The 27,282-nt window shown below is 37.3% G+C and overlaps 1 protein-coding gene across 2 annotated transcripts in view; it reads left to right on the top strand.

The window, feature by feature from the left end:
- The window catches only part of LOC105499031 (proline rich and Gla domain 1), an 88,205-nt gene extending 61,455 nt beyond the window's left edge, over positions 1 to 26,750 (top strand). For both annotated transcript variants that reach the window (XM_011771432.2, XM_011771433.3), the window contains exons 3-4: positions 10,952 to 11,112; positions 24,134 to 26,750. In XM_011771432.2, the coding sequence (XP_011769734.1) occupies positions 10,952 to 11,112; positions 24,134 to 24,619 (647 nt within the window). In that variant the 3' untranslated portion in view covers positions 24,620 to 26,750. The remainder of the gene's footprint in view (positions 1 to 10,951; positions 11,113 to 24,133) is intronic.
- The last annotated feature ends 532 nt before the right edge of the window (positions 26,751 to 27,282 follow it).

Genomic DNA, 27,282 nt, shown 5'->3' with positions numbered 1-27,282 from the left:
CATTTCTTTCACCAGTGAAAAGTCATTTGTGAAATTCATGTTAGTGCTTACTAACAGTAGCACTAAACTCATCAATGAAACTCTATTTCTTAAATCCATTATGCTCTATTGTGGGCTGGAGAGAAATATAGCCAAATGCTTTTGTAGTAGCTACCTTTGAAATGTGGCTTTTTGGTTAAATGTAATATGTGTCTAAGTCTAGAGTCTAGATTACAACTATCACATATAATACCTATCCTACAGTCTATACTGATGAGTTGTAAAGTTGTAAAGCAATCATTACAACATAAAATTATGCACTACAAACTATAGTTCATCTTATGAGTTTTATCTACCTGTCTTTATTTTCTATTAAATGGTGATTATTAGTCACAGCTATTGCCATAGTCTTCTATATGAGATAGAATGTAATCAGTATAGATAGGGTCCATAAACTAGAAAGGAAATCTTATGGTTGTAACAATCGCAAACATCAAGACTACTGATATTGCTGCTGGTATAATTGAGGCACCAGTAAGAGTAGAACTAGCTGTCTTTGGAATTCTCCTGTTTTGGTGATTCCACCTGATTGTGTGCTTAATCATGCCAAATTAGACTAATAATTCCATATTTGTTTGTTTCTTGTGGGCAAAGCATTGCTCTTGGTTCAGAAATGTGTATTAGAATACCATGCCTTTAAATCAATTTGCATAATTGCTATTAATTTGATTGCTGTAATCTGCCATTTCATGAATAATTCTTTTTGATAAGAAGTAGTTATAAATTTTAAAACCCCTTCAAAGAAAACTTTGCCTTTTGCCTTCCTCTGTGGGAGAATATATTGTGCCATTTCTCTCTATGTCCTTTTTCCTTACAAAGCATGAAATCATTAGGTGGGAGACATCTGAATGTATGCCCTGAAATTTGGCTTTTACGAATACCATACTGAGATAGTTAGTGTCACTCTGGTGTGAACCATGTTTGTTTTATTTTTAAAGAATACTGACTTTATAGACACACATTACCTCTTTTGTCATCTCTCATATAGAAATCCATTTCTGGCATATTATCCACACTTTTTCCAGGAAACCTACCTGTTATCTGGTATTTCATTGTATGCCTCTGGTACTACAGATTTGTTTTAAGTTTTAGGTAATGATCATAACTACTATATGGTCCTTAGGGGGTAGATTTTAGGTATTAAATATATTAATAATCATTTTTTTTCCTCTCAGTCTCTTAGACTTCCCACTCCCACTAGCTCAATCCTGCAACTTCCAATTATTTTTTAAATATATGAGCTTTTGAATGGGTTTCAGTTCCCTCATTCCTGTGTAAACATATACTATATGCTATACTAAACTAAAAGTTTGCAAAACTGGTTGGGCACATGGACATCACCATACAATAAATTCTGAATTTTTTTTTTTTTTTTTTTTTTTTTTTTTTGAGACGGAGTCTCGCTCTGTCGCCCAGGCTGGAGTGCAGTGGCCGGATCTCAGCTCACTGCAAGCTCCGCCTCCCGGGTTCACGCCATTCTCCTGCCTCAGCCTCCCGAGTAGCTGGGACTACAGGCGCCCGCCACCTCGCCCGGCTAGTTTTTTGTATTTTTTAGTAGAGACGGGGTTTCACCATGTTAGCCAGGATAGTCTCGATCTCCTGACCTCGTGATCCGCCCGTCTCGGCCTCCCAAAGTGCTGGGATTACAGGCTTGAGCCACCGCGCCCGGCCCTGAATTATTATAAACATATCAGCTATGAAAAGTTAACTTTTAATTTCCAGAAATAGTTTAACAATGGTGAAATAAATGGGGACATTGTATGTATTGCCACCTTCCTAAGTAAAAATAGGAGGATGATTTAAATAGTGTCTTTTTAGTTTGCCTAATTTTGTTTTTTAGTAAGTGAAATGTCACTTCAGAGTGTGAGACTTTGATTTCCTAGGAAAAGTTGTTTCCATCAGTCTGTGATAAGAAGTACCTATTTAACACTTATTTTAGCAGGGGAAAAAAAAAAGCTTGAAGGCATTATATGCAGGCACAACTGAATAATAGTATCAAAATGACTTAGAAGCCAGAAAACAAAGAATTATGAGTTTGACACTTCATAAGATTTTTAAAAAATATAGCTAAGCACAGGATTGGGTGGGGTGGGTGCTTTTTTGATTTTCTCTGTTTGTCTATTGTTGGTTTGGGGTATGGTGATTGCTTGGCTGGATAATTGTGTATTAATATCCCAAAGGGATTTGGATCCAATACACTACTCCCACTTTCTGAAATTCTTTCCAATTATAGAACTCTTTTTTTTTTTTTTTTGAGACAGAGTCTCGCTCTGTCGCCCAGGCTGGAGTGCAGTGGCCGGATCTCGGCTCACTGCAAGCTCTGCCTCCCGGGTTTACGCCATTCTCCTGCCTCAGCCTCCAGAGTAGCTGGGACTACAGGCACCCACCACCACGCCCGGCTAGGTTTTTTTTTTTTTTTTTTTTTTTTTTTTGTATTTTTTAGTAGAGACAGGGTTTCACCGTGTTAGCCAGAATGGTCTTGATCTCCTGACCTTGTGATCTGCCCGTCTCGGCCTCCCAAAGTGCTGGGAATACAGGCTTGAGCCACTGCGCCCGCCCTAGAACTCTTTATGATTACAACTGAAAGTACTTAAGAAATCATATCCAACACCTTTGCTTCATCAATTAGGAAACATGTTCAGATAAATTAAGCAACAAATGTAGTATCAGAGAACCAGTTTACTGCCAGAGCTGCAACAGGAATCCATATATCCTGACTACAAATTCAGGGTCTTTTTACCATACCACACTTTTTCCTTATCCTATACTTTCACTTGCCTCAATACAGGGTTGGTGAAAATGGTTAATAGATATTGGCTCTCTTAGACTTCAGCAACATATCTCAAAAGGCAGCTTTCATGTGTCAAACAGAAGGCTTGAATAAGCAGAGAGCTTTGCATGTTCTACAGTCTTGTATGAGAAATTTACAGTTAAGCCAGATTACTAGAGATTTATTCAGAAAAGGAATCAGCTTCCTGGTTAGTTTGTGGACTCTGTAGATTTAGTCTCTAGTACACCAACATTTATACAACACTGGGAAGAAATTTTCCATTTGAGCAAATATATTTTGCAGATTGCGGATGCTTACCTTTTTAAACATGATTTAAGATATTTTTAAAAACCATATTTTTATAGAAATAGTTCTAAATTAGATTGTATAATTTACTGCCTCCTTGAACATTATCCTGAACATCATATAGCCCTTTATTGGTGATTCACATTCACCATGATAAACATAATCATTGATGTCTATAGCCTTGAGAGCTGTCAGTGTGCTGGGGTTTAGATCCTACTCTAACCCCCAAAGAACCTTCTGACTCTCTTCTTCCTTGCCTTCAGATTAATTAGCTTTCACTTCTGTTTGCTTTCAGTGTGTTGATCTAGTTCAGCCCACCCTGTCCCTTCTGCTTTCCAGTTTTCATGTGCAATGAGGCTTTGAAGTCATGCATAGAGGAAACTGACCTTTGGTTAGTCTAAGAAGTTGAGGTTTCCCTGTAGATAAAGCATCGGGTGAGTTGTAATGCATGACCTTGGTTGTCTCTTGTTTCTAAGTTCATGAGAATGGGTTTATTTCAGCAACTTTTGCATTTCTGCATAAATGAGGTGTTACTGTCATTCATATCTGTAGTGATTATGTAAAACCTTGAATAGCCACCCAAACTGTCAACCTAAAATTCAATAAAGCATATTTTGTTATAGTTACTTATGATTATCTAAACATACATACCTGTCATGTATGTAATTTTTCTTCCATAATCTATCCTTTCTAAGAGCTTCTTTGTGGTCTGTTGTTAAAATTTCAGTGATGATAAGCTATCAACGTATATTTGGCCAAAGTTGAAGTTAATAAAAGCAAGCATATACATTATGGCAAAGGCTGTTTCCTCACAAGTTTGTTACAAGTATCAAGTTCTTTTTTTTTTTTTTTTTTTTTTTGAGACGGAGTCTCGCTGTGTCGCCCAGGCTGGAGTGCAGTGGCCGGATCTCAGCTCACTGCAAGCTCTGCCTCCCGGGTTTTTACGCCATTCTCCTGCCTCAGCCTCCCGAGTAGCCGGGACTACAGGCGCCCACCACCTCGCCCGGCTAGTTTTTTGTATTTTTTAGTAGAGACGGGGTTTCACCGTGTTAGCCAGGATGGTCTCCATCTCCTGACCTCGTGATCCGCCCGCCTCGGCCTCCCAAAGTGCTGGGATTACAGGCTTGAGCCACCGCGCCCGGCCTCAAGTTCTTATAATAAGGACCACTTCTCGACTATTTCTTGAGAAGAAGTTCTGAAATTTTAAAATCTCATGATATACCCAAAATATTTATGAATCATAAAAGTATATTGTAGCAACTACACAGCATTGGTTAACTGAAAGGACTTACAAGATTCTACGGGGTATATTCTCATAAGGCTTTAATAATGACTCAAGGTATGGTACAGCAGGAGAGAGATCACTCACAAGGCCATTTTTAGTTGCACAGGACACATTTGTCTTCTAATTGTGAACCACCAAGATATATGCAAGATAACCTTGGTATTGGGAGCTAAGGCACACATTTACAGAAGATGTTTGATATCCCACTGGTCATGTAGCTGAAACTAGACTATGTAATCAATTAGTCAGGTGCAATCAGCCTATATGTTTTCCAAAAATAGTTCAGACAAGCTACTACAGTGTGCCTCCAAGCGAATTTGAGACATTAAATAGCACTTTGTAAAGCTACTACATTTCATTCCAGACTTGACCAAGGAGACCAAACTCCCAGGCATTCCTGAAGTTAAGGAGACAGACTCATGGCAAGTTAATCCTATTTATTCTATATTTTCTAAGTGTATTTTTATTATCAACTTGATAAATATCATTTTTTTTTCTTTCACGTAATAACTGCCACAATGGTAGTGACAGTGAGTCACACTACTACTTATTGTAAATTTGTTCTTTTTCAAGCCCTGAGCAAAGCACTTATTTATAACTTATAACTTGAGATTGGTGCTATTTTTTCAGTTTTACAGATGAATAAGTGACACTTAGGTTTTTGTTTTCTTCACATAACTATTTGTTCTGACAACCCTTTTTCTAACTAGTGCACACTACTTAACAAGCTTGGGATATCAGTAAGATTAAATACATTACTCAAAACAACCACAAGGATCCCCCAATCAATGCCATAATGTCTTTATTCCTTTTCTGACTAACCTTGTTCCCATGAGAAATTCAGTAACTCCAGGGTTGCACAATAGGTCAATAGGCCTTGACTCTTGCATTGAAGAAGAGACATGGAATGCTAGGTTCATTTGTAGAAAGTCCTCATTCTCTGTTCTTGATGTTCTTGCTACTGTTGCTGGTGTATAGTTTTATATCAAAAATAGGGCACCTATGGCCAGTTGCTGTGGCTCATGCCTGTAATCCCAGCACTTTGGGAGGCCAAGGTGGGAAGATGGCTTGAGCCCAGAGTTTGAGACCAGCCTGGGCAACATGGAAGAACCCCGTCTATGCCAAAAAAAGAAAAGAAAAGTCGAGTGTGGTGGCACACACCTCTAGTCCTAGCTACTCAGGAGACTGAGGTGGAAGGGTCTCTTGAGCCCAGGAGGCAGAGGTTGCAGTGAGCCAAGATCGCATCACTGTACTCTAGCCTGGGCTACAGAGCGAAACTCTGTCTCAAAAATAAATAAATAAATAAGTTAAGTAAGTAAGTAAATAAATAAATAAATTAGGGCATCCAAACCACAAACTCACACACCCACCAGAAATATGCCTGCCTTTTGACCTTGAACATCCATCATGTTCAGTCTTACAATAGAACTCTTTGTGTATCTCTTTTATTATATCTCTGTTACCTCTTGCACTGAAGAACCTTGAGGGCAGAGGTCACCTGCTACTCATCTTTGTGACTTGTTGCATCTACTTATGTCATTTATTTTTATTATTTTCTTTTGAAGAGAAAGCATGGGTGAGAGCTTATTTATTTTGAAATTATGAAAAAGTGGTTACATTTTTTGAATAAATATACTTATTTTGTGTGTATGTATGTGTAAATATGCCTTGGATTTGAAATATTTAATAAGAGTGTTTCCTAACTGAATCTGCAGAAAAAAGTTTAGGTTTTTCTTTATTTCCTTTAATGGGAAACCTTCGTGTGTTAAATAACACCCCAGTATTGTGTTCTCAAGGCACATTTACATTCTGTATACTTGTCACATCATGTAATCCTTCATTAAGGCATGCACATGATTCCTGATAGCTGTAATTTAACTCACACAATTTAAGGAGAAAGAGGCAATTAAGGAAGTGATCACTCAATTTAAGGAAGTGATCAACTTTAGTTTCAAACATCATGGCTTTAGTTAAATGTCCTAACGCAAGACCTTGCATCCTGGAAATTGCCCCATGTTTTTAGAGGAGGTAGTCTGATTTCATCCTAGAGATCAAAGCTGCCACCTTCTCCTTTATTTTGTTTTCACATTTTAAAAAATTCTAATTTTAGGGGCACATGTTCTCAGGATCTCCTGAGGGCTGTGTCATGGGCAAAAAAGAAAATAATTTAGTTCTGGTATCATCATTTAGGGTCCATTAGGCTTCCAAATACTTTGATGAGCACTGGCAAATTCTCTGCCACTACTTCCTGTTCCCTAATATGTGGCAGACATAACTAATCTATAATAGTATCTTTCCTACAGGTCAGATTCTTACTTTAAGTGATATCTTCTAATGGACTGGATTTGGCAAGTGAGATAAAATCTACTTGCCAACTGAATCCATGTAGAGTTCTCAGTATTATATTACCTTGCCGCCCAGTACAAGAAATACATAGAAGATGATTATGGAATGCTTGGTAATTTGATTAGACTTGGATTAGAAGCTTTGTGTCCTGCTATATTACCTTCCAATTGCTTATTCTTCTAAATTAGACTGCTTTCCGGTTACTGGAGTTAGTGGCTTGCTTTGACTCACCTTTTTGAGTTGGATAGCATATAAGAAAATAATTGTCTCTTAGAAGCATTTAGCTTTCTTCTCTTAAAAGTTCAAAATACGGCCGGGCGCGGTGGCTCAAGCCTGTAATCCCAGCACTTTGGGAGGCCGAGGCGGGTGGATCACGAGGTCAGGAGATCGAGACCATCCTGGCTAACATGGTGAAACCCCGTCTCTACTAAAAATACAAAAAACTAGCCGGGCGTGGTGGCGGGCGCCTGTAGTCCCAGCTACTCGGAGGCTGAGGCGGGAGAATGGCGTGAACCCGGGAGGCGGAGCTTGCAGTGAGCCGAGATGGCGCCACTGCACTCCAGCCTGGGCGACACAGCGAGACTCCGTCTCAAAAAAAAAAAAAAAAAGTTCAAAATACATTAATGTTGATTGTTTGATTTATCCTCAGAAAAACTGATTCAAAACCCAGGGATATCTTAGACCACATTAACATATGTATTGTCTTTAAAACAAGGAAGCCAATAATCCTGATCAGTTTTGCACTTGTCAGACCAAACACAAAGTATTGCACTCAGCATAGGTCACTGTATTTTCAGAGGAAGATGATGCAGACTCAAATCCATTTTCTATGGCAAACAGATGAAGAAACAAGACATGTTTATTCTGGAAAAGAGAAGTCCCACGGGAAACCATTTACTGTCTTTCTTCCTGTATTAGTTGGCCTGTTATATGGAGGAGACTTACGTGTTAATTCAGAGGGTATAAATAAGACCAATGACTAGGAAGTTGTTAAATCAGTAAAATATCTCTTGAAAAAGGGTACTGTAGTCAAATATCACAAATGCATGTATCATGTTCCGTTTCAGGAGACTTACAAATACATGCATGCATAATGATGTTTCAGTCAACAATAGACCGCGTATACAATGATGGTCCCATAAGATTAGGAGCTGAAAAGTTTCTATTGCCTATTGACATCATAGCATCACAGTATAACACATTACTCACATGTATGTGGCAATACTGGAGTAAACAAACCTACTGCACTGCTAGTCATATAAAAGTATAGTACATACAATTATATATTGTACATAATACTTGAAAATGATAACAAATGACTATGATGCTGGCTAATAATGTATTTACTATTTATTGTCATTCTGGAGTAAACTCCTTCTACTTATGAAAACAATTAACTATAAAATAGCTTCAAGCGAGTTCTTCTGGAGGTAGTACAGAAGAAAGCATTGTTATAATAGCAGATGACAGCTCCATGCATGTTATTGTCCCCGAAGACCTTCAAGTGGGGTAAGATGTGGATGTGGAAGACAGTGATACTGATGATCCTGACCCTGTGGAGGCCTAGGCTAATGTGTGTGCTTGTGTCTTAATTTTTAACAAAAAAGTTTAAAAAGTAAAAAAATACAATAAAATTTTTAAATAGGAAAAAGGCTTATAGAATAAGGATATATATAAAGAAATAAAATATTTTTGTACAGCTGTACAATGTGTGTTTTAAGTTGTGTTATCACTAAAGAGTTAAAAAGTTAAAAATTTAAAAAGAGTATAAAGTAAAAATGTTATAGGAAGCTAAGGTTAATTTATTACTGAAGAAGGAAAAACATTTTCCTTCTTTTTATTTTCATTTCATTTTATTTTTTATTTTTTAATTTAATTTTAATTTTTTTGAATGAGGTCTCACTGTGTTGCCCAGGCTGGTCTCGAACTCCTGGGCTCAAGCAATCCTCCCACCTCAGCCTCCCAAAGTGCTGGGATGACAGGCATGAGCCACCGCTCCCAACCAAAATATTTTTTTTAAGAAATATATTTTTCTATATTTAATGTAGCCTAAGTGGACAGTGTTGATAAAGTCTAGGGTAGTGTACAGTAATGTCCTAGGCCTTCGCATTCGCTCACCACTCACTCAGGCCAACTTTCAATCCTGTTAGCTCCATTTATGATAAGTGCCCTGCAAACTCCTTTTATGGTAAGTGCCCTGTACAGTACCATTTTTTATCTTTTATATCATATTTTTCCTGTACATTTTCAATGTTTAGATATACAAATACTTACCATTGTTATAATTGCCTATAGTATTCAGTATAGTAACAAGCTGAATAGATTTATAGCCTAGGACCAACAGGCTATATCATATAGCCTAGGTGACTAGTAGGCTGTGCCATCTAGGTTTGCGACAATACACTCCGTCCTGTTTGCACAATGATGAAACAGCCTAACGTATTTCTCAGAATGGATCCACATTGTTAAGTGATGCATGACTGTTTATACTAAATATATATTAAGGACCCTAAAAAGTCATTCAGTGAAAGATCTCTTTAAATTTGTTAACCCTAGCATTCCATAAATACTTCCTCAGAATGTTTCCAAGGAACTTTCATTAGGATAGTGATTCTCAAACTGTGGTAATGGGAGCAGCAGCAGCAGCAGCATTTCCTGGGAACTGAGTAGAAATATAATTTTATAGCCTTACCTCAGATCTATGGCATCAGAAGCTCTGGAGTGGGACCCAGCAGTCTGTGTGATAGTCCTTCAGGGATTCTGATGCGGCTAAAAGGCAAGAAGCATTGTTAGAAAATTTTACTATTATTCTCCAACTTAACAGTAACCTTTTGCTTTCCTTCATTGCACTTACCACAATTTGTATTTTCTAAAGTTTGTTCTAATGATATTCTATGAATCTGTGAATTCATATTCCATAATCATAATCTGTTCTCTGAATTTCCTTCCTTCTGTACCTCATAAAGGGTCATAAAGGCAACCCTTTCTGAGGTACAGAAGGAAATACTCATTGAAGGCCTATCATGGTTTTCACCCTGGTATAAGTGCCATCTAGCTGGTATCAATTTGGATACTGTAAAGAATCCTAAATAATAAGTCCATATATTCTATAAAGTAAAATACTCATTTCTATAACAAAGCAAAACTTTACTCCATTGCTGGCTGTCATTGTCATTTTTAAAAGAGCACATAACTCTTTTAAAGTTTTTCATTTCCTTCAAAATGTTTTTCAGAAAATGTAGACTTTTTTAGCATCTTGAAAGATCCGTAATATGCCTTTTCTCATGTCAGAATTCTATAATTTAGGAAATATTCTAATCTCTTGCATTAACAGAAATGAAATTCTGGTGGCATAATATTTGTCTCTCCAAACAAGCAACACTCTTTTAGAAAAATGTAATTGAAATTGAACTTAAAATCTATTTGTATTTAAAAATAAAAAATCTTATTTTTTATTTTTATATTTTATTATTAAAATAAAATAATCTTATTATTTTACATGGTTTCATAAATGTATTTTGAATGTTTATTTTGAAATGCCTCTGTAAATCATGCAGAAGAATTTTCTTTTTCTAAAGGACAGTGAAATGAGGTTGAATGTGTTAAAAAGCATCACACTGTATTTAACTCAAGTACATTTAGAACAAAATTATTATTAGGATTTTCATAGAATGAATCATGGCCAAATTTAACTTCTCAATTTTTTTTTTAAAACCTATTCTTTTCATACAAGTAAGAGCTCTCTGGGTTTATATTACTAGGTCAACTGAAGTGTTATTTATTTTTAGGTAGACGGACAAAGACTGATAATCTAGAGACTGGATTTGATTTGGCTGCTGCTGTCCGTCAGCAGAATGCCTTGGGGTATCTACTTACAGTAATGAGAATAAGTAGTGCTATCATTATTACTATATTTAAATACCCATGGTTTGCAGGAATGTGCTAAAGTCTGAATATCACATAGTTCGTTATGTCACTGTCCCTGCCCAGGGCAACTGCTATTGAAAGCACATACTCACATGATGAAGAAGATAGCAGATACAGTGGTTTGGAGCTGAGTGTTACTTCATTGCTGACTCACCGAAAGAGGCTTAGGATGTTGGCTATGTTTTCTAAAGAGCATCTTGCAGTTTTCATCTGGTATATCAACTTCCCACATAGGTTTTTTATTACATTTTTATACTTCTTATTATATTTCTTTTTAGTTTTCCTCACGGGAGAAAAAGCCAATTCCGTATTAAAACGCTACCCAAGAGCTAATGGGTTTTTTGAAGAAATAAGACAGGGCAACATTGAGCGTGAGTGCAAAGAAGAATTCTGTACATTTGAAGAAGCAAGAGAAGCTTTTGAAAATAATGAAAAAACTGTAAGTATGTTGGCAATTTAAAAAAATTTGCCCTAATTTGCCTACCTTTTTGATGTATATTTGAAATCTGCATCCCTGAATTATGTACATTGCTAGCAATTAAAAATTCCTTTGTTAGGAGCTCGGGAAGTGGCATCTAATTAGTAATATTCTGTGGGTTGGAGAGCTAGGTTCACCTCCCCTTGTGCTGGACTGTCTTTGAAAGCCCCGTTTCTATAGGACTCTGCTGAGCTAGGATTTATCATCTTGACAAGTAGGAAGGATTTGATTTGCACCAAGCTTTGTTCTAGAAGGTTATAGATAACATCACTTTGCCTAATTACAGAGAAAGTGTGGAGGAAGCTAATGGATGGTGTTTTAAAAGGTTTTACAAAAGAAAAGACATCCAGACATACCTTCCCACTCCACGAGAATACTCTTTACTTCTCTTTACTCTAGACTATATGCTATTCAAGGAGAGCAGGAATGGGACAGCACAAGGCAGGGGTGAAAATTCTATAGAACTGCTCCACAGCTGGAAATTGTTACCAGAGGTAGCCATTGTGTAAAGATTCAGTCCTGGGCAGCAGGAAAATAACCCTAGATGCCAAACAAGTGGTGTCACTTAATGCTAAAAAGATACTAAATATACCTTAAGAGCAGCAGATGCAAAAGTTTTAAAGAAAGGGGTAAGAGGAAGAAGTCACATCTTAGTCAAATCACAGGGTTAGAAATAGGGAAAGAAATATATCATCCATGATAGCATCATGCAATCACAAAGCACTGTTGGCCTTTATTTCCCTTCCAGCTTTTTTCCTTTGCGTCCGCTTAGTCATTGTTGGTTTTATTTTATTCATTTTACTTTTTAAAAATAGTATATGTTCATTGTAGAGAAATTTAAAAATGTAGTAACATAAAATCACTTGAACCATGGGCCAAGCTGTACCTTAGCCCCTTTTAGCAATGGCTGGAGTGACTGGGATTCAGGGCACCACGTCCCTAGGCTGCACACAGCGTGGGGACCCTGGGCCCAGCCCACGAAACCATTTTTTCCTTCTGAGCTTCCAGGTCTGTGATAGGGGTTGGTAGGGGCTGCCATGAAAACCCATGACATGCCCAGGAGACATTTTCCTCATTGTCTTGGGGATTAACATTTGGCTCCTTGTTACTTATGCAGATTTCTGAAGCCAGCTTGAATTTTTCCTCAGAAAATGGGTTTTTCTTTTTTACTACATCATTAGGCTGCAAAATTTCTAAACTTTTATGCTCTGTTTTCCTTTTAAAATAGAATACTTTTAACAGAACCCAAGTCACCTCTTGGATGCTTTGCTGCCTAGAAATTCTTCCGCCAGATACTCTAAATCATCTTTCTCAAGTTCAAAGTTCCACAAATCTCTAGGGCAGGGGCAAAATGCTGCCAGTTTCTTTGCTAAGACATAGCAAGAGTCACCTTTGCTCCAGTTCCCAACAAGTTCCTCCTCTCCATCTGAGACCACCTCAGTCTGGACCTTATTGTTCATATCACTATGAGCTTTTTTTGTCAAAGCCATTCAACAAATCTCTAGGAAGTTCCAAACTTTCCCACATTTTTCTGTCTTCTTCTGAGCCCTCCAAACTGTCCCAGCCTCTGCCTGGTACCCAGTTCCAAAGTCACTTCCACATTTTCGGGTATCTTTTCAGCAGTGCCCCACTCTACTGGTACCAATTTACTGTATTAGTCGTTTTCACGCTGCTGATAGAGACATACCTGAGACTGGGAAGAAAAAGAGGTTTAATTGGACTTACAGTTCCACATGGCTCGCAAGGCCTTAGAATCAGGTGGGAGGTGAAAGGCACTTCTTACATGGTGGCAGTAAGAGAAAATGAGGAAGAAGCAAAATGGAAACCCCTGATAAACCCATCAGATCTCGTGAGATTTATTCCCTATCGTAAGAATAGCACAGGAAAGACTGGCCCTCATGATTCAATTACCTGCCCTGGGCCCCTCCCACAACACGTGGGAATTCTGGGAGATATAATTCAAGATTCGGGTGGGGAAACAGCTAAACTATATTATGCATATATACCACATTTTCTTTATACAGTGATCTGTCAGTGGGCATTTGGTTATTTTTAGTTAGGAGTAATATTTAGAAACTGAGATCTGGGAGCTAGAATATGCTCATTGCTACCAGAATGTCATTACTTCTGGATCTTTCAGCAATAGAGCTAGGAAAAAAAATCACATATATGTATACATGCATACAAATTCTATATATGTCTATATGTAGACATGTAAGCATATGTAGACATGTAGACATATATGCGAAATAACTAATTCATTATGCTGATCTCCAATTCCAATCCAACCCCTCAGCACTCTTCCAGCCATTCTATATTTGTAGATATGTAAAAATTCCTTACAGATGTTCTTTCACAGTGAGAATTCCGGCACCCAATAACATCAATATATTAATAACTCATTTGCTTAGTTGTATAATACACACACAATGGGTTTGGAATTGTAATATCTCTAATGTAATGGGGAGAGGGAAAACTTTTATATTCATTCATACATGCATGCATGCATTTTTTTAGCATCTTACTTGGAAATAATTATAGATCCACAAAAAATTGCAAAGATAATACAGTGAGGTCCCATGTAGCCTTTACTCAGTTTCCCCCAATGGTTACATCTTAAATAACTGTGAGATCAAAACTAGGAAACTGACCTTGGTACAGTCTGTATGTATAGTTCTATGTCATTTTATCACTTGTACAGATTTGTGTAACCATCACTGCAATCAAGTAGCAGACATATTACATTACCACAAAGTTTTCCCTCATACTACCCTTTAATAGTCACACCTACCATCTTCCACAACTATCCCTAACCCTTAGCAATCACTAATCTGTTTCCATCTCTATAATTCTGGCATTACAAGAATGTTATATAAATGGAATAATATAATATGGAACCTTTTGATACTGGCTTTTTAGAGTCATCATAATGCTCTTGAGATTAATCCAAGTTATGTATATCAATAGTTCATTTATTTTTGTTTCTGAGTAGTATTCCATGGTATGGATATACCATGGTTTGCTGAGCCATTTGCTTATTGAGAGACATGTGTGTTGTTTCTAGTTCTTGGCTTTTATAAATAAAGCTGTTACGAACATTTAATAGGTTTTTGTATTGACATACATTTTCATTTCTGTGGGGTAAGTCACTGGGAGTACAATTCTTGGGTTGTATGGTATATGTGTAGTTTTTTAACACACTGACAAACTAATTTGTCATTGTATAAATTGCCATCTTACATTCTCACCAACAGTGTTTGAGAGATCCAGTTTCTTTACATTCTCATGAGCACTTGGTGTTTTTACTATGTTTCGTTTTAGCCATTCTGCTAGGTGTGTAGTGATAACTTCTTGTGATTTTAATTTGCATTTCCTTAATGGCTCATGATATTGAACATCTTTTTATGTGCCTATTTTCTATTTATGTATGTTCTTTGATGAAATCTCTCTTCATGTCATTGGCTTACTTTCTGATGGGATGTTTTATTTTATTTTACTATTGAGCTTTGAGAGTTCTTTATTATCCTAGGTTTGGATCTGTTTTCAGATATATAGTTTCTAGGCTATTTGAGTTTTATATATTCATTGTATATTCTACTACTCTCATATTGCTTAAGTTTTATCATTGAGTCTCAGGGTGAACAGTGTTTTTTTGTTGTTGTTGTTTTTGGAGACAGATTCTTGCTCTGTCGCCCAGGCTGGAGTGAAGCGTCGCAATCTCGGCTCATGGCAACTTTTGCCTCCCAGGTTCAAGTGATTCTTGTGCCTCAGCTTCCTAAGTAGCTGGAACTACAGGTGCTTGCCACCATGTCCGGCATATACACACACACACACACACACACACACACATTTAGTAGACATGGAATCTCACCGTGTTGCCCAGGCTGGTCTCGCAATCCTGAGCTCAGGCAGTCTGCCCACCTCAGCCTCCCAAAGTGCTAGGATTATAGACGTGAGCCACCATACCTGGCCATCATGGTGAACAATGTTTTTAATGCCTACCTCTCTGGCCTTTTATCTGTCTCAGTGCTTCTATATATCATTTCCCACCCACAGAGACAGGATGCTGCATGTCAGCGATCTTTGAAGCAAGTAGAAGAAATTCCTTCAACTGTGAGAGAATTGCTTGAGAAATTTTCTGTACTTCCAGCATCACCTTTTCCTTCCTATGGAATCATTCTCATCTCATTAGCCTACATGCCTTTAGAAAGGAAAAAAAAAAAAACCTCTCTTAAGACATCCCCATGCAACAACCACTTCATTTCTTGAAACTCTGCTCAGCCTACAATTGCTCCCCTAGTGAGCTTTCCTCTTCTCATACTTTAAATGCTAATAACTTCCAAATTTATATTTGTAGTTCTTGGAGGGCTACACTGAACTACAGACTTGTATGGCTAACTGCCTACTCAGCATGTTATCTTAGAATCAAATATGGTTCTCAAACTAAACAGACAAATTTGCATCCCTTCCCCCAAATATCGACACTTACTACAGCCTCTCTGATCTCAATAAGTAGTAAGTCCATCCACCATGTTTGCTGATCTCCAAAGCTTTTTGCCATCTCTGACTCCTCTTTTTTTCATATCCCACACCCCATCTGCAATAGTTGGTTCTAATATGAAAATATACTCAGAATCTAGCCACCTTTCTACTTGTTACCACTTTATGTCCAAGCCACCACCACCCTCTCATCTGTATGATTTTTTGGCCCCTGCCCCATAGTTGATTCTCAAAACAGCAGGTTAGAGTGATCCTTTAAAGTCTCTTACTTGCAAGGGCTTCCCATCTCCCTCAGTAAAGGCCAAAGTGCTCAGAATCATCCACCAGGGTACTACACGATCAGTCCTCATCTATCTTCATCCCACACCTTCACTCCATATATAGTTATTTCTTTACCACATCTCCTATGACACTCCACCCCTTTGCTGTGGCTTTCTTGTGCCTCCTCACATACACAGACAGCACATGCCCTGCCTCATGACTTTGGCACTTGCTCTCTCCTCTTCTAGATGGATATGTCTGAGTTCCTTCACCACTCTCAAGTCTTCACTCAAGTTCACTTTCTCAGTGAGAAAGTATCCTACCTTAAATTGCAACCTCTTGTCCCTTCTGTGACTTTTTTCTTTCAAGCACTGACATCATTTGACATCTATTTATTTATTTATTTTTTAAATTGTTAGCTCCATGAGACAACATTTCTCATCTGTTTTGTTCATAGCTATGGTCCCTAGCATATAAAGCAGTGCTGGTACATAATAGAGGCCAAATAAATATTTGATGGATGAAGGAAGGAATGGATCGGCAAATTACAAAGTAAACTTAATTTATGGGAAGAACCGATTTAAAACTTGTTCCCAAGTTGGCTGATAGATAATAGACTTTAAAATGGTTTTTATTATGTTGTTGTTCTATTTCCTTCTTTGTGCTTTAAAGTTTGTCATCTGAGTTTGTTCATGCCATTAAAACAATCCCATTTAGGATAAGGTGTGCTAGCCTTTGATCTAGCAAATGTAATTGAAGTGGCGTTCTCATTTTTGGAACCATTCTTCAACAATGGGATGGAATGAAAAGGCAGCTTTTAGCCTACTCGTGATGATCAGTGATTGGTATCAAATATTAGCTTTTGGAATTGGATACTATCTTAATATTCAAATAATGCCATTTTAAGTTATAGCATTAGTATGACCCTCTAAAATATACAGTTCAAGGAAAACCAGAGCCTTCTTTGGAACTACTGGTTGTTGTAGTTCACTAGGAGATAGATTTCCTGTTTCAGTTTGACAGTACCCAAGACTTGGGCTAACAACATAGGGCTATGACAAAGTTACAAATTATTTTGCAATTCCTTTTATTGTACTTTGGAAATGGCTAAACTGAATCTTATTTCTATAGTTACTGATATACCAACCATGAGAGTCATGATCAAATATTCTGCCCTAGGGGGAACTGTACCCTAACATTGGAAGAAAGAACTAGTGAAACCCCGTTATTAAGGAAATGAGCAGATACCCACTATAACAATAATTGAATTACAGTAGTCACCCCATCCAGATCAAAACCTCTGAGAAGTGAGCAGCAGTGATGACTGGTTGCTGTACTTTATCAAATATAACATAGCACAAATTAAAGAGTACACCATTTTTATGTATTAAAAAAGAGAAAAGGGCTGGGCATGGTGGCTCACGCCTGTAATCCCAGCACTTTGGGAGGCCGAGGTGGGTGGATCACCTGAGGTCAGGAGTTCAAGAGCAGCCTGGCCAACATGGTGAAACCTCGTCTCTACTAAAAATACAAAAATTAGCTGGTCATAGTGGCGGGCACTTTCAATCCCAGCTACTCAGGAGGCTGAGGCAGGACAATCACTTGAACCTGGGAGGCAGAGGTTGCAGTGAGCCGAGATCATGCCATTGCACTCCAGCCTGGGCAATAAGAGCGAAACCCCATCTCAAAAAGAAAAAAAAAAAGGAAAAAATACTGCTTTCAATGAATCCATACCATGTCATAGTATGTAAACTGCACCTCAATTTCAGAGAAGTTAAAATGTGAATAAATGATTGAAGAATCAATGAAATATGATGTTTAATTGGTTTGGTCATCTACTGCCTGATTTGAGGATCTCTCCCCTCCCTGACTTTGTCTCAGATCATATATATATTTTCTCTCCTAGATATGAGGAAGAACAAAGTGAGCATCTCTTTATGACTGTTTACATTTTTAAAAGAATTCATCTCTTACTTTCGTACTTTGGAGAGACAGTTTGCTATAGTGGTTTCTTAATTTCAGATTGCCTGGGTTCAAATCCCAGCTTAGCCATTCATCTTGACTTGCTCAAGTCATTAAATTTTTTTCTGCCTCAGTTTCTTCATATATAAAATAGAGATAACAAAAGCATCAACCTCATTGGGTTGCTGATATTAAATAAGTTAATGTATGTAAATCACTTACAGCAGTGCCTGGCATGGTATAAATACATTATGTGGTAGCTGTGAGTTACCACCATAATCACCATCATCACCCTCCACTCACTTCTAAGATCCTTTGTATTATTTATGCTTTGGGGGAAAGACTTCACTGTATACATTAGCACTGCATTTCTACCCATCATGTCACCCTGCATACAGAGATGGGAAAACCCTTAGAACCTGGTTTGGTTGTCAGGTGCCACCAGAACTCAGGAGGGTACATGGCTGATTTTGCTGTCCCACACACAGGCTGAAGACTGGAGGCAGGTTTTGTTGTGATAGCTTTCTGTGGTAATCCCCACCAATTCTATCTCAACCAGCATAAAAATGCTGATAAACTTAAGGTCTCATAATCATTCTTCAAAGTATATGAAGAACTAAGCTGCAATAATTCATTCTCTTCTTCAGGTACCAAGTTTAGCTCAATTATTGATTCAGGGTTTCAAAAAGCAAATGCATCTTTTACCCAACTGTTTTCCCTTAATGTTTCAAATTTTTCTTCTGGAAAGAAATGGCTACAAGTTTGAGATAGAGAAGTGAGATGCAACAATATCTCTAATTTTATTTCTTTCAAAATGTTTTCATTAATAATGTTCTCTTCAATCTGTTGCAAAAATCTTGGAAACATGTAGTAGCTAGGACAATTACTTTTAAGTCTGGCTTGCCATAACAATAATGTCTTTAGAAATCCCTGGATACGTTCAACACCAACATGAGTTTTAGCAAGAAGAAACCACATCCAAACTATAGCACTTACAAACTTTTGTTTTATGGAGAAGTACACATGCATGTATATATACCAAATAGTAACATAATTCACAGGATCCTGCACCTTAGTCTCTCTCCTTAACGATATAAAAGAATGAGTTTTCAGCAGTCAATTTACATACTGGTCACTAGTGATATTCTGGGACTTGGGATTCCTCCTTTTGCTTATTACACCAGGACAGGTACCAATCCCCCAACTTCTTTGGTTCCGTTACCATTGTAGGGTCTTGACGTGTCATCTAGGTTCTTGATGTGTTAAGCAGAGGATTGGACAAAACACACAAACAAAGCAACAAAAGAATGAAGCAACAAAAGCATAGATGTATCGAAGCAAAAGTACGCTCCACAGAGCAGGAGCTGAAGAAACAGGTGGCTAAAGAGCACCGGTTGCAAAATCTTCTGGGGTTTAAGTACCCTTTAGAGGTTTCCTATTGGTTACACCCTGTGTAAATGAACACCTGACCTGTGACCAGTCAGAGGCTGAAGTGAAGTTATACCCTGTGCAAATGAAGACTTGTCCTGCAACCAATTGAAGGCTAAAGTGGAGTTACACTCTATGCAAATGAAGACTTGGCCTGTGACCAGTCACAGGCTCAAGTGAAAGCTCCTTGTCTCCAGACCCTATTCTCCTGCTTCAGTTCCATTCAAGTGTCCTGAATCCAAACCATAACCATTTCCAAATAATTCCATCTAAATTATGAGAATTTTCTTTATGTAACCTGTGTGCCACCTTGCAAAATATAGTGCCCATAATTAATTGAAACAGCATGCCACCAACCTTTGGTCTTCTCCATCCCCCAGCCATATCATCTTCAACTGGTAGTCAATTGAATTGATGCTTATCATGCCCAGCATAATATTGTTTCCCAGTAACTTGACCATCTTCTACTGACAGTTTTCAAGATAATACCTTACTTTTTGACAAAAGAATACAAAACATGTCTTTTAAGATACTTTTTAAAGAGCTGGAATCTCCCTATGTTTCCCAGGTTTGTCTCTAACTCCTGGGTTCAAGGGACCCTCACACCTCAGCCTCTGAAGTAGCTGAGGGTACAGGTTTGTGCTACCACACCTCCGCATTATGTATCAATTTAAAAATTGCCTTTTCTACTTTTTCATAGCTTAGATATACATGTAACTACCTTAGAGACAAAGAAATTGACCCGAAGATGTTAAGTGACTTGTAAGTCCGGCCATTTTCCCTAGAGTATCACTTTTGGTAAGGAATCTTAAAACGTTGGACTACACTTGCTTGGATTTTCCAAGTTGGGTGTATTTCTGCCCTCTACTCTCAACAAGGCAGCTTTTGGAGTTAGGATTGGTTTTTAGTCCCTCGTCTCCTAAGGTCCTTCCTCCCCTTTAATGGCATTCTCTTTCAAGGATAGGGAGAAGCTGTAGGAGAGCTGTATATAAATGCTGCTAGGCCCTCCTCATCAATACAAACTCACTGGGAAAATCATCCACTTCCCAACTTTTTTATGTAGGTTCTGAGCTGATTGATCAGATTGCAAAACATGCCCCACTCTACTATCTTTCCAATTATGAAAGCCTTGAGGTCAGGCCTTGAGTCACTCAAATTCTGTTCGTAAATGGCAATGAGAACATTCAAAACAAAAAAGCACACATTTTATAAAAGGGAAACAAATATTCTTTGTAAGAATCTTCCACCTACTGCATTTTGTTCTAGCACTCAGCTTACAGGATGAAACGTCTACCTCTTGCGACTCTTCCCTCTGAAACGGTTGTTGGACCTCTCTGGCAGCTCCAGATTGTGTTTATCACTTGTTTAATTTTTTCCTGAGCTGAAACTATAGAGTCCCTATAATGACTCTTTTCTTCATTCACTCTTTTACATCATGCTTAAGATTGCTATAAAAGTATGATTCAATTATGATAGTAATTCTTGTTTAGGCACACACGTTTGTGCCACATTATTGCCTGCCACTAATGTTAAATCCTTCTAAAGCACTGCTCTACCAAGTCTTGAAATCATTTGCTTATTCTAAATCTATTGCTGATTTGAAAAGAAAAAGAACTGTATAAATAGCTTACAGAAACATACTTTGAAATTATTTGTTTGAATGATAATTATTAGAGCTGATTTCACATGAATTTTCTTCTGACCCTCTGGCCTCAAGGACATAATATCAGTCTCTTTTCCAAATAAATCTGTCATTGTGTTTTTATTTAGATCATTGTTAACTTAGTTGAAAGCATTTAATCTGTAAAATGAGGCAGCTTGCTTTTGACTACACATTGAAAATGATGGAAGACTGAATTTTAGGAAAGTAGCCAAACTGATTCCAAATTACTTATACATCAAGGCAGATTGCTTATTGGTTTGCTCTGGTGGCAGACCTCTTAGGTTGAAATCCCAGCTCCAATGTTTAGATGTTAAATGACCTTGACTTTATCATTATGTAACCTCTCTGAGCCTCCATTTCCTCATCTGCAAAGTGAGGATGATAACAGAGCCTACAGTATTTTATATGTTAAGGATTAAGTAAGTTACTACCTGTAAAATTAAAATCTGGTTTACTCATTCAGTTTTTGCCTAAGCTTTGTTTTTATCCATTGAAAATAAATGCCCGATTATTTTTCTGTAATTTTTTTCCGAAGTGGAAAGAATTAGACTAAAATTTTATTTCCCAGAATGCCAAAAAACAGAGAAATTGAATTATGCAAGCAAGCGTGCAAAAAAGATTCATGTAGATTAATCCTTGGGTATTCCAAAGTAATGTGGACAATATAAAAGAGTCATATTTTATTATATTTTTCTAAGATTAGCATCATATAATTATTTAAATCACATATATTTATTGGTATTTTTGGATAAATTGAAATAGAGTAAAAGAAAGTGGTGACCTGAGAGACTAGGAAGAGAGAGGTTAAAGTCTCACCTGCAGATAAAGGAAAATTTACTATGGATCAGATACTTGATAAGTTTATTTTATTTTATTTGGTGCAGTTTGATTCCAAATTTGTAAAAGAGTCTGTTGTTTTTTAGGAGCGCAACTGTGATTGGCAAGTGTACAGGAGAAAGAGATGTAAAGCAATTTTTTAAATGATGTAAACCTAAATGTTAATACTGCTTACATCTTTATGATGGAACTACAAGTGATTTGTTTTCATTTTTGCTGTTTTTGTTTTGTTGAGACAGAGTTTCGCTCTTGTTGCCCAGGCTGGAATGCAATGACGCAATCTCAGCTCACCCGCTACCTCTGCCTCCCAGTTTCAAGCAGTTCTCCTGCCTCAGCCTCCCGAATAGCTGCAACTACAGGCATGCGCCACCGTGCCCGGCTAATTTTGTATTTTTAGTAGAGACCAGGTTTCTCCATGTTGGTCAGGCTGGTCTTGAACTCTTCACCTCAGTTGATCCGCCTGCCTCAGCCTCCCAAAGTGCTGAGATTACAAGCGTGAGCCACCACACCCGGCCCCATTTTTGCTGTTTTTACATGAGTGAAGTTTTATATAATTAACTTTTTTCAATCCTAAAAGTGACAGTTATATAAAAAGTTAATGATGTGCAATTTTAGGAGCAAATTTATTGTGTAAAAAGTCTTCATATATCTATATTTAATAGTTTTCACCTGTGAATATATTTCCATATTAGTGAAACAAATGAGTCCTTTGACAATTTCAGCTATTACATACTATTCCTGAGATGATTGCTGTATCTAGACTCTACTTTTTCTTCTTTGGGCTTTTTAAAGTATTGGATCTTGCATATTTTCATCTGGATTTTTAGGTGAAATTCATTGCGAACCTGTACAGCCTTTAGTAAATCATACAATATTTCTTACAACATGTCCAGTTCCTCTTAGAATTATAGAATGTTGGAGTAATAATGTACCTTAGAGATCTCATTCAGGAGTCATTATTATGACCACAGGGTTCTTTAAAAGGTTATATGACTAAGTGAAGTAAAATATATGACTATAAAACAAGCAGCTTTAGTGCCCATAGTATTAGTTTGGACCTGATTTGGTGTTTTATCTAAATTCCATGCCCCCATGGGACATCTGAGTTCAGAATTCCAGGTGTAATCCAACTCCATTTGTCCATTCGTGTAGTGAGCTAACTCCTCTCCTCAGCTCTTCTTTTTCCAATTTGCATTCCAAGGGCTCCCTCCCTTGATGCCAGATAATTAAATAATATGAAATGGAAGACATTTCAAATATTATTAGTGACCCATAATACCTGCGAATAAATATGACGGTGAGAAAAGCACTTTGATAAATGGAGTCAATAGCATTGCAATTGTGGGTGATCTTTGTATCAAAGTAAGGGATAGGTAATCAGTCATTTTGAAGCAGAGATTTGATTGTAATATATAAAATTAATTATAATCACTAATATGTATTGAGTATTTATATGCCAGGGGCTTAATTAGATGTGTTATAAATGTTATCTCACTTAATGCACAGACAACCTATCAGGTAGGTTTGTATTATACCATTTTACAAGTGAGGAAACTGAGGCTGAAAGGAGTAACTTGCCCAGGTTTCATAACTAGTAATTGGGTCAAGTTTCTTTTTTATCTTTTAAATACTTCCCCCTACATACGGTAAAGTCTTGAACTACTGGATTACTTTTCATTTGGGATTAAGGTCCAGGTTTAGAAGTAACCTAATGCAGTTTCTTCACTAGCCTGAGGTCTCTCCTAGGAACAATATGTAATTTTGACCTTCAGTCACCATCTGTGTACTAAACTCTAGGGGCGGAGAGGGAGCTGAGGAGGAATGTCTGGTGGCAAGAAACCCCAAACAGAACCATTAGAAAACAAGGTGTTTCTGGAGTGTTTGAGCACTGAAAGACTACAACAGCCTAAACTTGTACATACTGTTAATGATTATAGGGATCATGAGATGAGAATCTTGTAATTGGATATGGAGAGCGATGATATTTAACATATTTTAACAGTAAATTATTTGGTATAATTAGTAAAGGGGAAAACGCTCGTTACTTATTTTTCCCTCTAAAGTGTCATAGCTGAAAATATAAATAACTCCAAGTCGTAAAAAACACTCTTGGATTCTGATTGACCATTTTATGGAGGATCCAGAATGAGTACAATAATGTATTTGTAATTTCTTGTCACATGGAAAATATAGACTGTAGGTCCTTTGATTCAGCAAATTTGGTTTTGGGTTTTTGTTCATTATGTTCATTGAACCCAGACATTTATTCATCTGGTATTTTCCATCTTTTATTCATACTGATTTTCTATTTATTTTGTATTGTATTTTCAGAAGGAGTTTTGGAGCACCTACACAAAAGCGCAACAAGGGGAGAGTAACCGAGGAAGTGACTGGTTTCAATTTTACCTTACCTTTCCATTAATCTTTGGCCTCTTCATTATCCTCCTTGTCATTTTCCTAATCTGGAGATGCTTCCTAAGAAACAAAACTCGTAGACAGACAGTGACTGAAGGCCACATTCCTTTCCCTCAGCACCTTAATATTATCACCCCACCCCCCCCACCAGATGAAGTGTTTGACAGCAGTGGATTGTCTCCAGGCTTTCTGGGATACGTAGTTGGGCGCTCAGATTCCGTCTCTACTCGCCTGTCCAATTGTGATCCCCCACCAACCTATGAGGAAGCCACTGGCCAGGTGAACCTGCAGAGGAGTGAAACAGAACCTCATTTAGACCCACCCCCAGAGTATGAGGACATAGTCAACTCCAACTCAGCCAGTGCCATTCCTATGGTGCCTGTGGTCACCACCATCAAATGAAGCTGCAAACTTCTTTTTACTCTAATCATTTTTAAAATACTAATGAAAGAACTTTCTAGCACTTTACCACTACATAAATGTTCATTGACTTATTTTATTGGACTCTTACAGCATACCACTTCATACTTTCTGGTTTTATTTTCTTTAGTTTTGTTTCTTGTTGTAGAATCATTATCCATGCTCATTTTTGCTAGGGGAAATATATGAAGAGGGAAAACACTAACGGGGTCTTTCTGTGATGTGATGAGACATACATGTAAGTGTATATATGTGTGTATAGGCATATATACATATGTATGTATCAACACAGTATATGTAAAACTGTCTTAAAAATCCATTAACTTCTACCTAAATCACCTGGAAAGAGAGCATTACTCACCAAAATTGCAAAACAAGGGTACCAAGAATTTGTGTAATAGCCAGTGACATGCTGTAGATTTTTGCAAACTGGATATACTTAGCATGTTTTCTAATTCTGACTGGCTTTTGTTAACTTGATAATTCTTCATCTACCTTAAAAAGAAAAAAATTACACATACTCATTCTTGATGTTAGAAAGAGAAAGAGTGTGTGTGAGCAATAATGCGTAAGCTACTGATAACTTGCTTACAGCAGATAGCAATAAGGTCTTTGTTAGCATTCCGCTTGTTTTGTAATAGGGATTTTCTTTTTGGTTGACCACTCCCCCCCGACTTCCAAAATTAAACAGTGTTTTCTTAGCATCTTGAATATCTCCTGTGGTGTATATTAACATCTTGATGAGACAGATTTCCAGGCAATGAAGTAATTTCTAAAATGGATATATGTGTGGATTAATGATAGGCAGTAGATACCCATTACTCCTTTACTCATGAATGGTAAAATTATTCTCACTGTTTTATTGCCTTTTACTGTACGTTCTACACTCTCTCCTACTGCCACAGAATTTTCAAGCCCTTAAGAGTTTAGTTAAAATAAAATTTTTGAAATTATTTTCTTAATATTTTTATATAGGCTGATGTCTTTGCCTCAAGATTGTTAAGAGGTAATTTTCCATTAAATTATGAACTGTGATTTTTATATTGCTCTCCAATTGGTATAAGAAGATTGCAAAGTCCGTGTTATGCTAGGTTCACAATAAATCTAGTAATAGCCCCACACAGATCTCATCATTGTTGCGACTTCCTTTTGTATTTTCATCAGGTATTTTTTTAACTGTAGGGTTTTTACTTTTTTCTTGGAGCAGACAGAACAGGCTGTCAATGGGTTGCCAACATAAGCTGGCTGAGAAATAAAAGAAAACAAGACAGTTGTATCATAAAGTTTCATTTTGTATGCACTGATGGCAAATTCATTAGGTCAGTTAAGGGAAATGTTTGTACCACTTCCAAACCTTTTCAGCGTTGGATAAAATGATTGATGAGGCAGGCAGAAGGAATATAGGCTTCAGGTGTGTCATTTCCTGCTGCTTCCAGCTCCATCCCTACGGACGCCTCCCCCAGTCCTGCCCTGGAACCAAAGGAAGGAGTAACACTGAGGGGAATCCTGAAGTAGGAGTCAGATGACCTGAACTCAGATCTCCTCCATCACATACTTGTCACCACTGTACCTTGAGCAAGAACCATATCTGACCCTCAACCTCCTCAACTCTAAAATGGGGATAATATCATCTTTACAAGGATCAAATGAGATGGTATATATGTAAGAAATTTGTAAAATGTGAAGAGCTATCTACACTAAGTTCGTAATGTTATTATTATTGTGCTTCAAGGATAATTTTCCCGTTTTCCTAAATTGTATGAGATCTTTCAGTGGGCTGTTAGAGAATCCCTGTCATGCTCTGGTCTATTCTGAAAATGTGCCAACTGAAAGATGATAGCCCATGCAGCACAAACAGGTTTAAGCAAATGTTGGAAAGGGAACTAAGGCATGTGTGCTTAGTTAATAGGTTTAGCAGCTTTCATGGACTAAAAATGATTGATTATATCTTGACCCTGGTCTCAGAAATGGCATTTTTAGTTTTGCCATGAGCACACATCAATCTTTGGCTTCTATTTAAAGCTAAAGGTAGAAGTGTTTGACCCAGTGAACTGTGTATGTATGTGTGGGGTATTTTTTTGTTTATTTTTAAATAAAAATTAAGACACCTTTTGTGTGGACATTTTTTTGTCTTTAATGTCAGGCTTTAGATTAGATCAGCAGTTGTCAAAGCATCGCCCGTGGACCCCTGGGTTCCTTGAGAGCCTTTCAGGGGGGACTATGAGATCAAAATATTTTTATTATAATGTGAAGACATTAGCTTTTCACTCTATCTCAAAAAAAGTGTTGCAAATGTAAAACATTGCCATCTTCTCACAAATCTCTTTTTCTGTTTTTGAAAATATGGCTATTTTTCATAAAATGTTATTTGTGTTAGCATGTAATGGGTTTATTATGTTTAAATAAATTAATACTTTTAAAATTTTCAGTTTTTTTTTAGTATGGTAAATATTGATAGATATAAACCTCATGAACAAAAGCACTTTGGCATCCAGATCCTCAATAAATGTTAAGGGAATAAAGGGGTCCAGAGACCAAAAGTTTTAGAGCTACAGGATTAGACATAGGAGAAGGATATTCTGTTACTAAGTGTGATTTCTTGCAACTTTATTTTACATTTTAAACTCCTGATATTGGATATAATG

This window comes from Macaca nemestrina, chromosome X (assembly GCF_043159975.1).
Source record: "Macaca nemestrina isolate mMacNem1 chromosome X, mMacNem.hap1, whole genome shotgun sequence".
In the NCBI taxonomy this organism is placed as follows: domain Eukaryota; kingdom Metazoa; phylum Chordata; class Mammalia; order Primates; family Cercopithecidae; genus Macaca; species Macaca nemestrina.
Note: the sequence above shows the minus strand (reverse complement) of the source record. Positions and strands in the feature narration are given on the sequence as shown.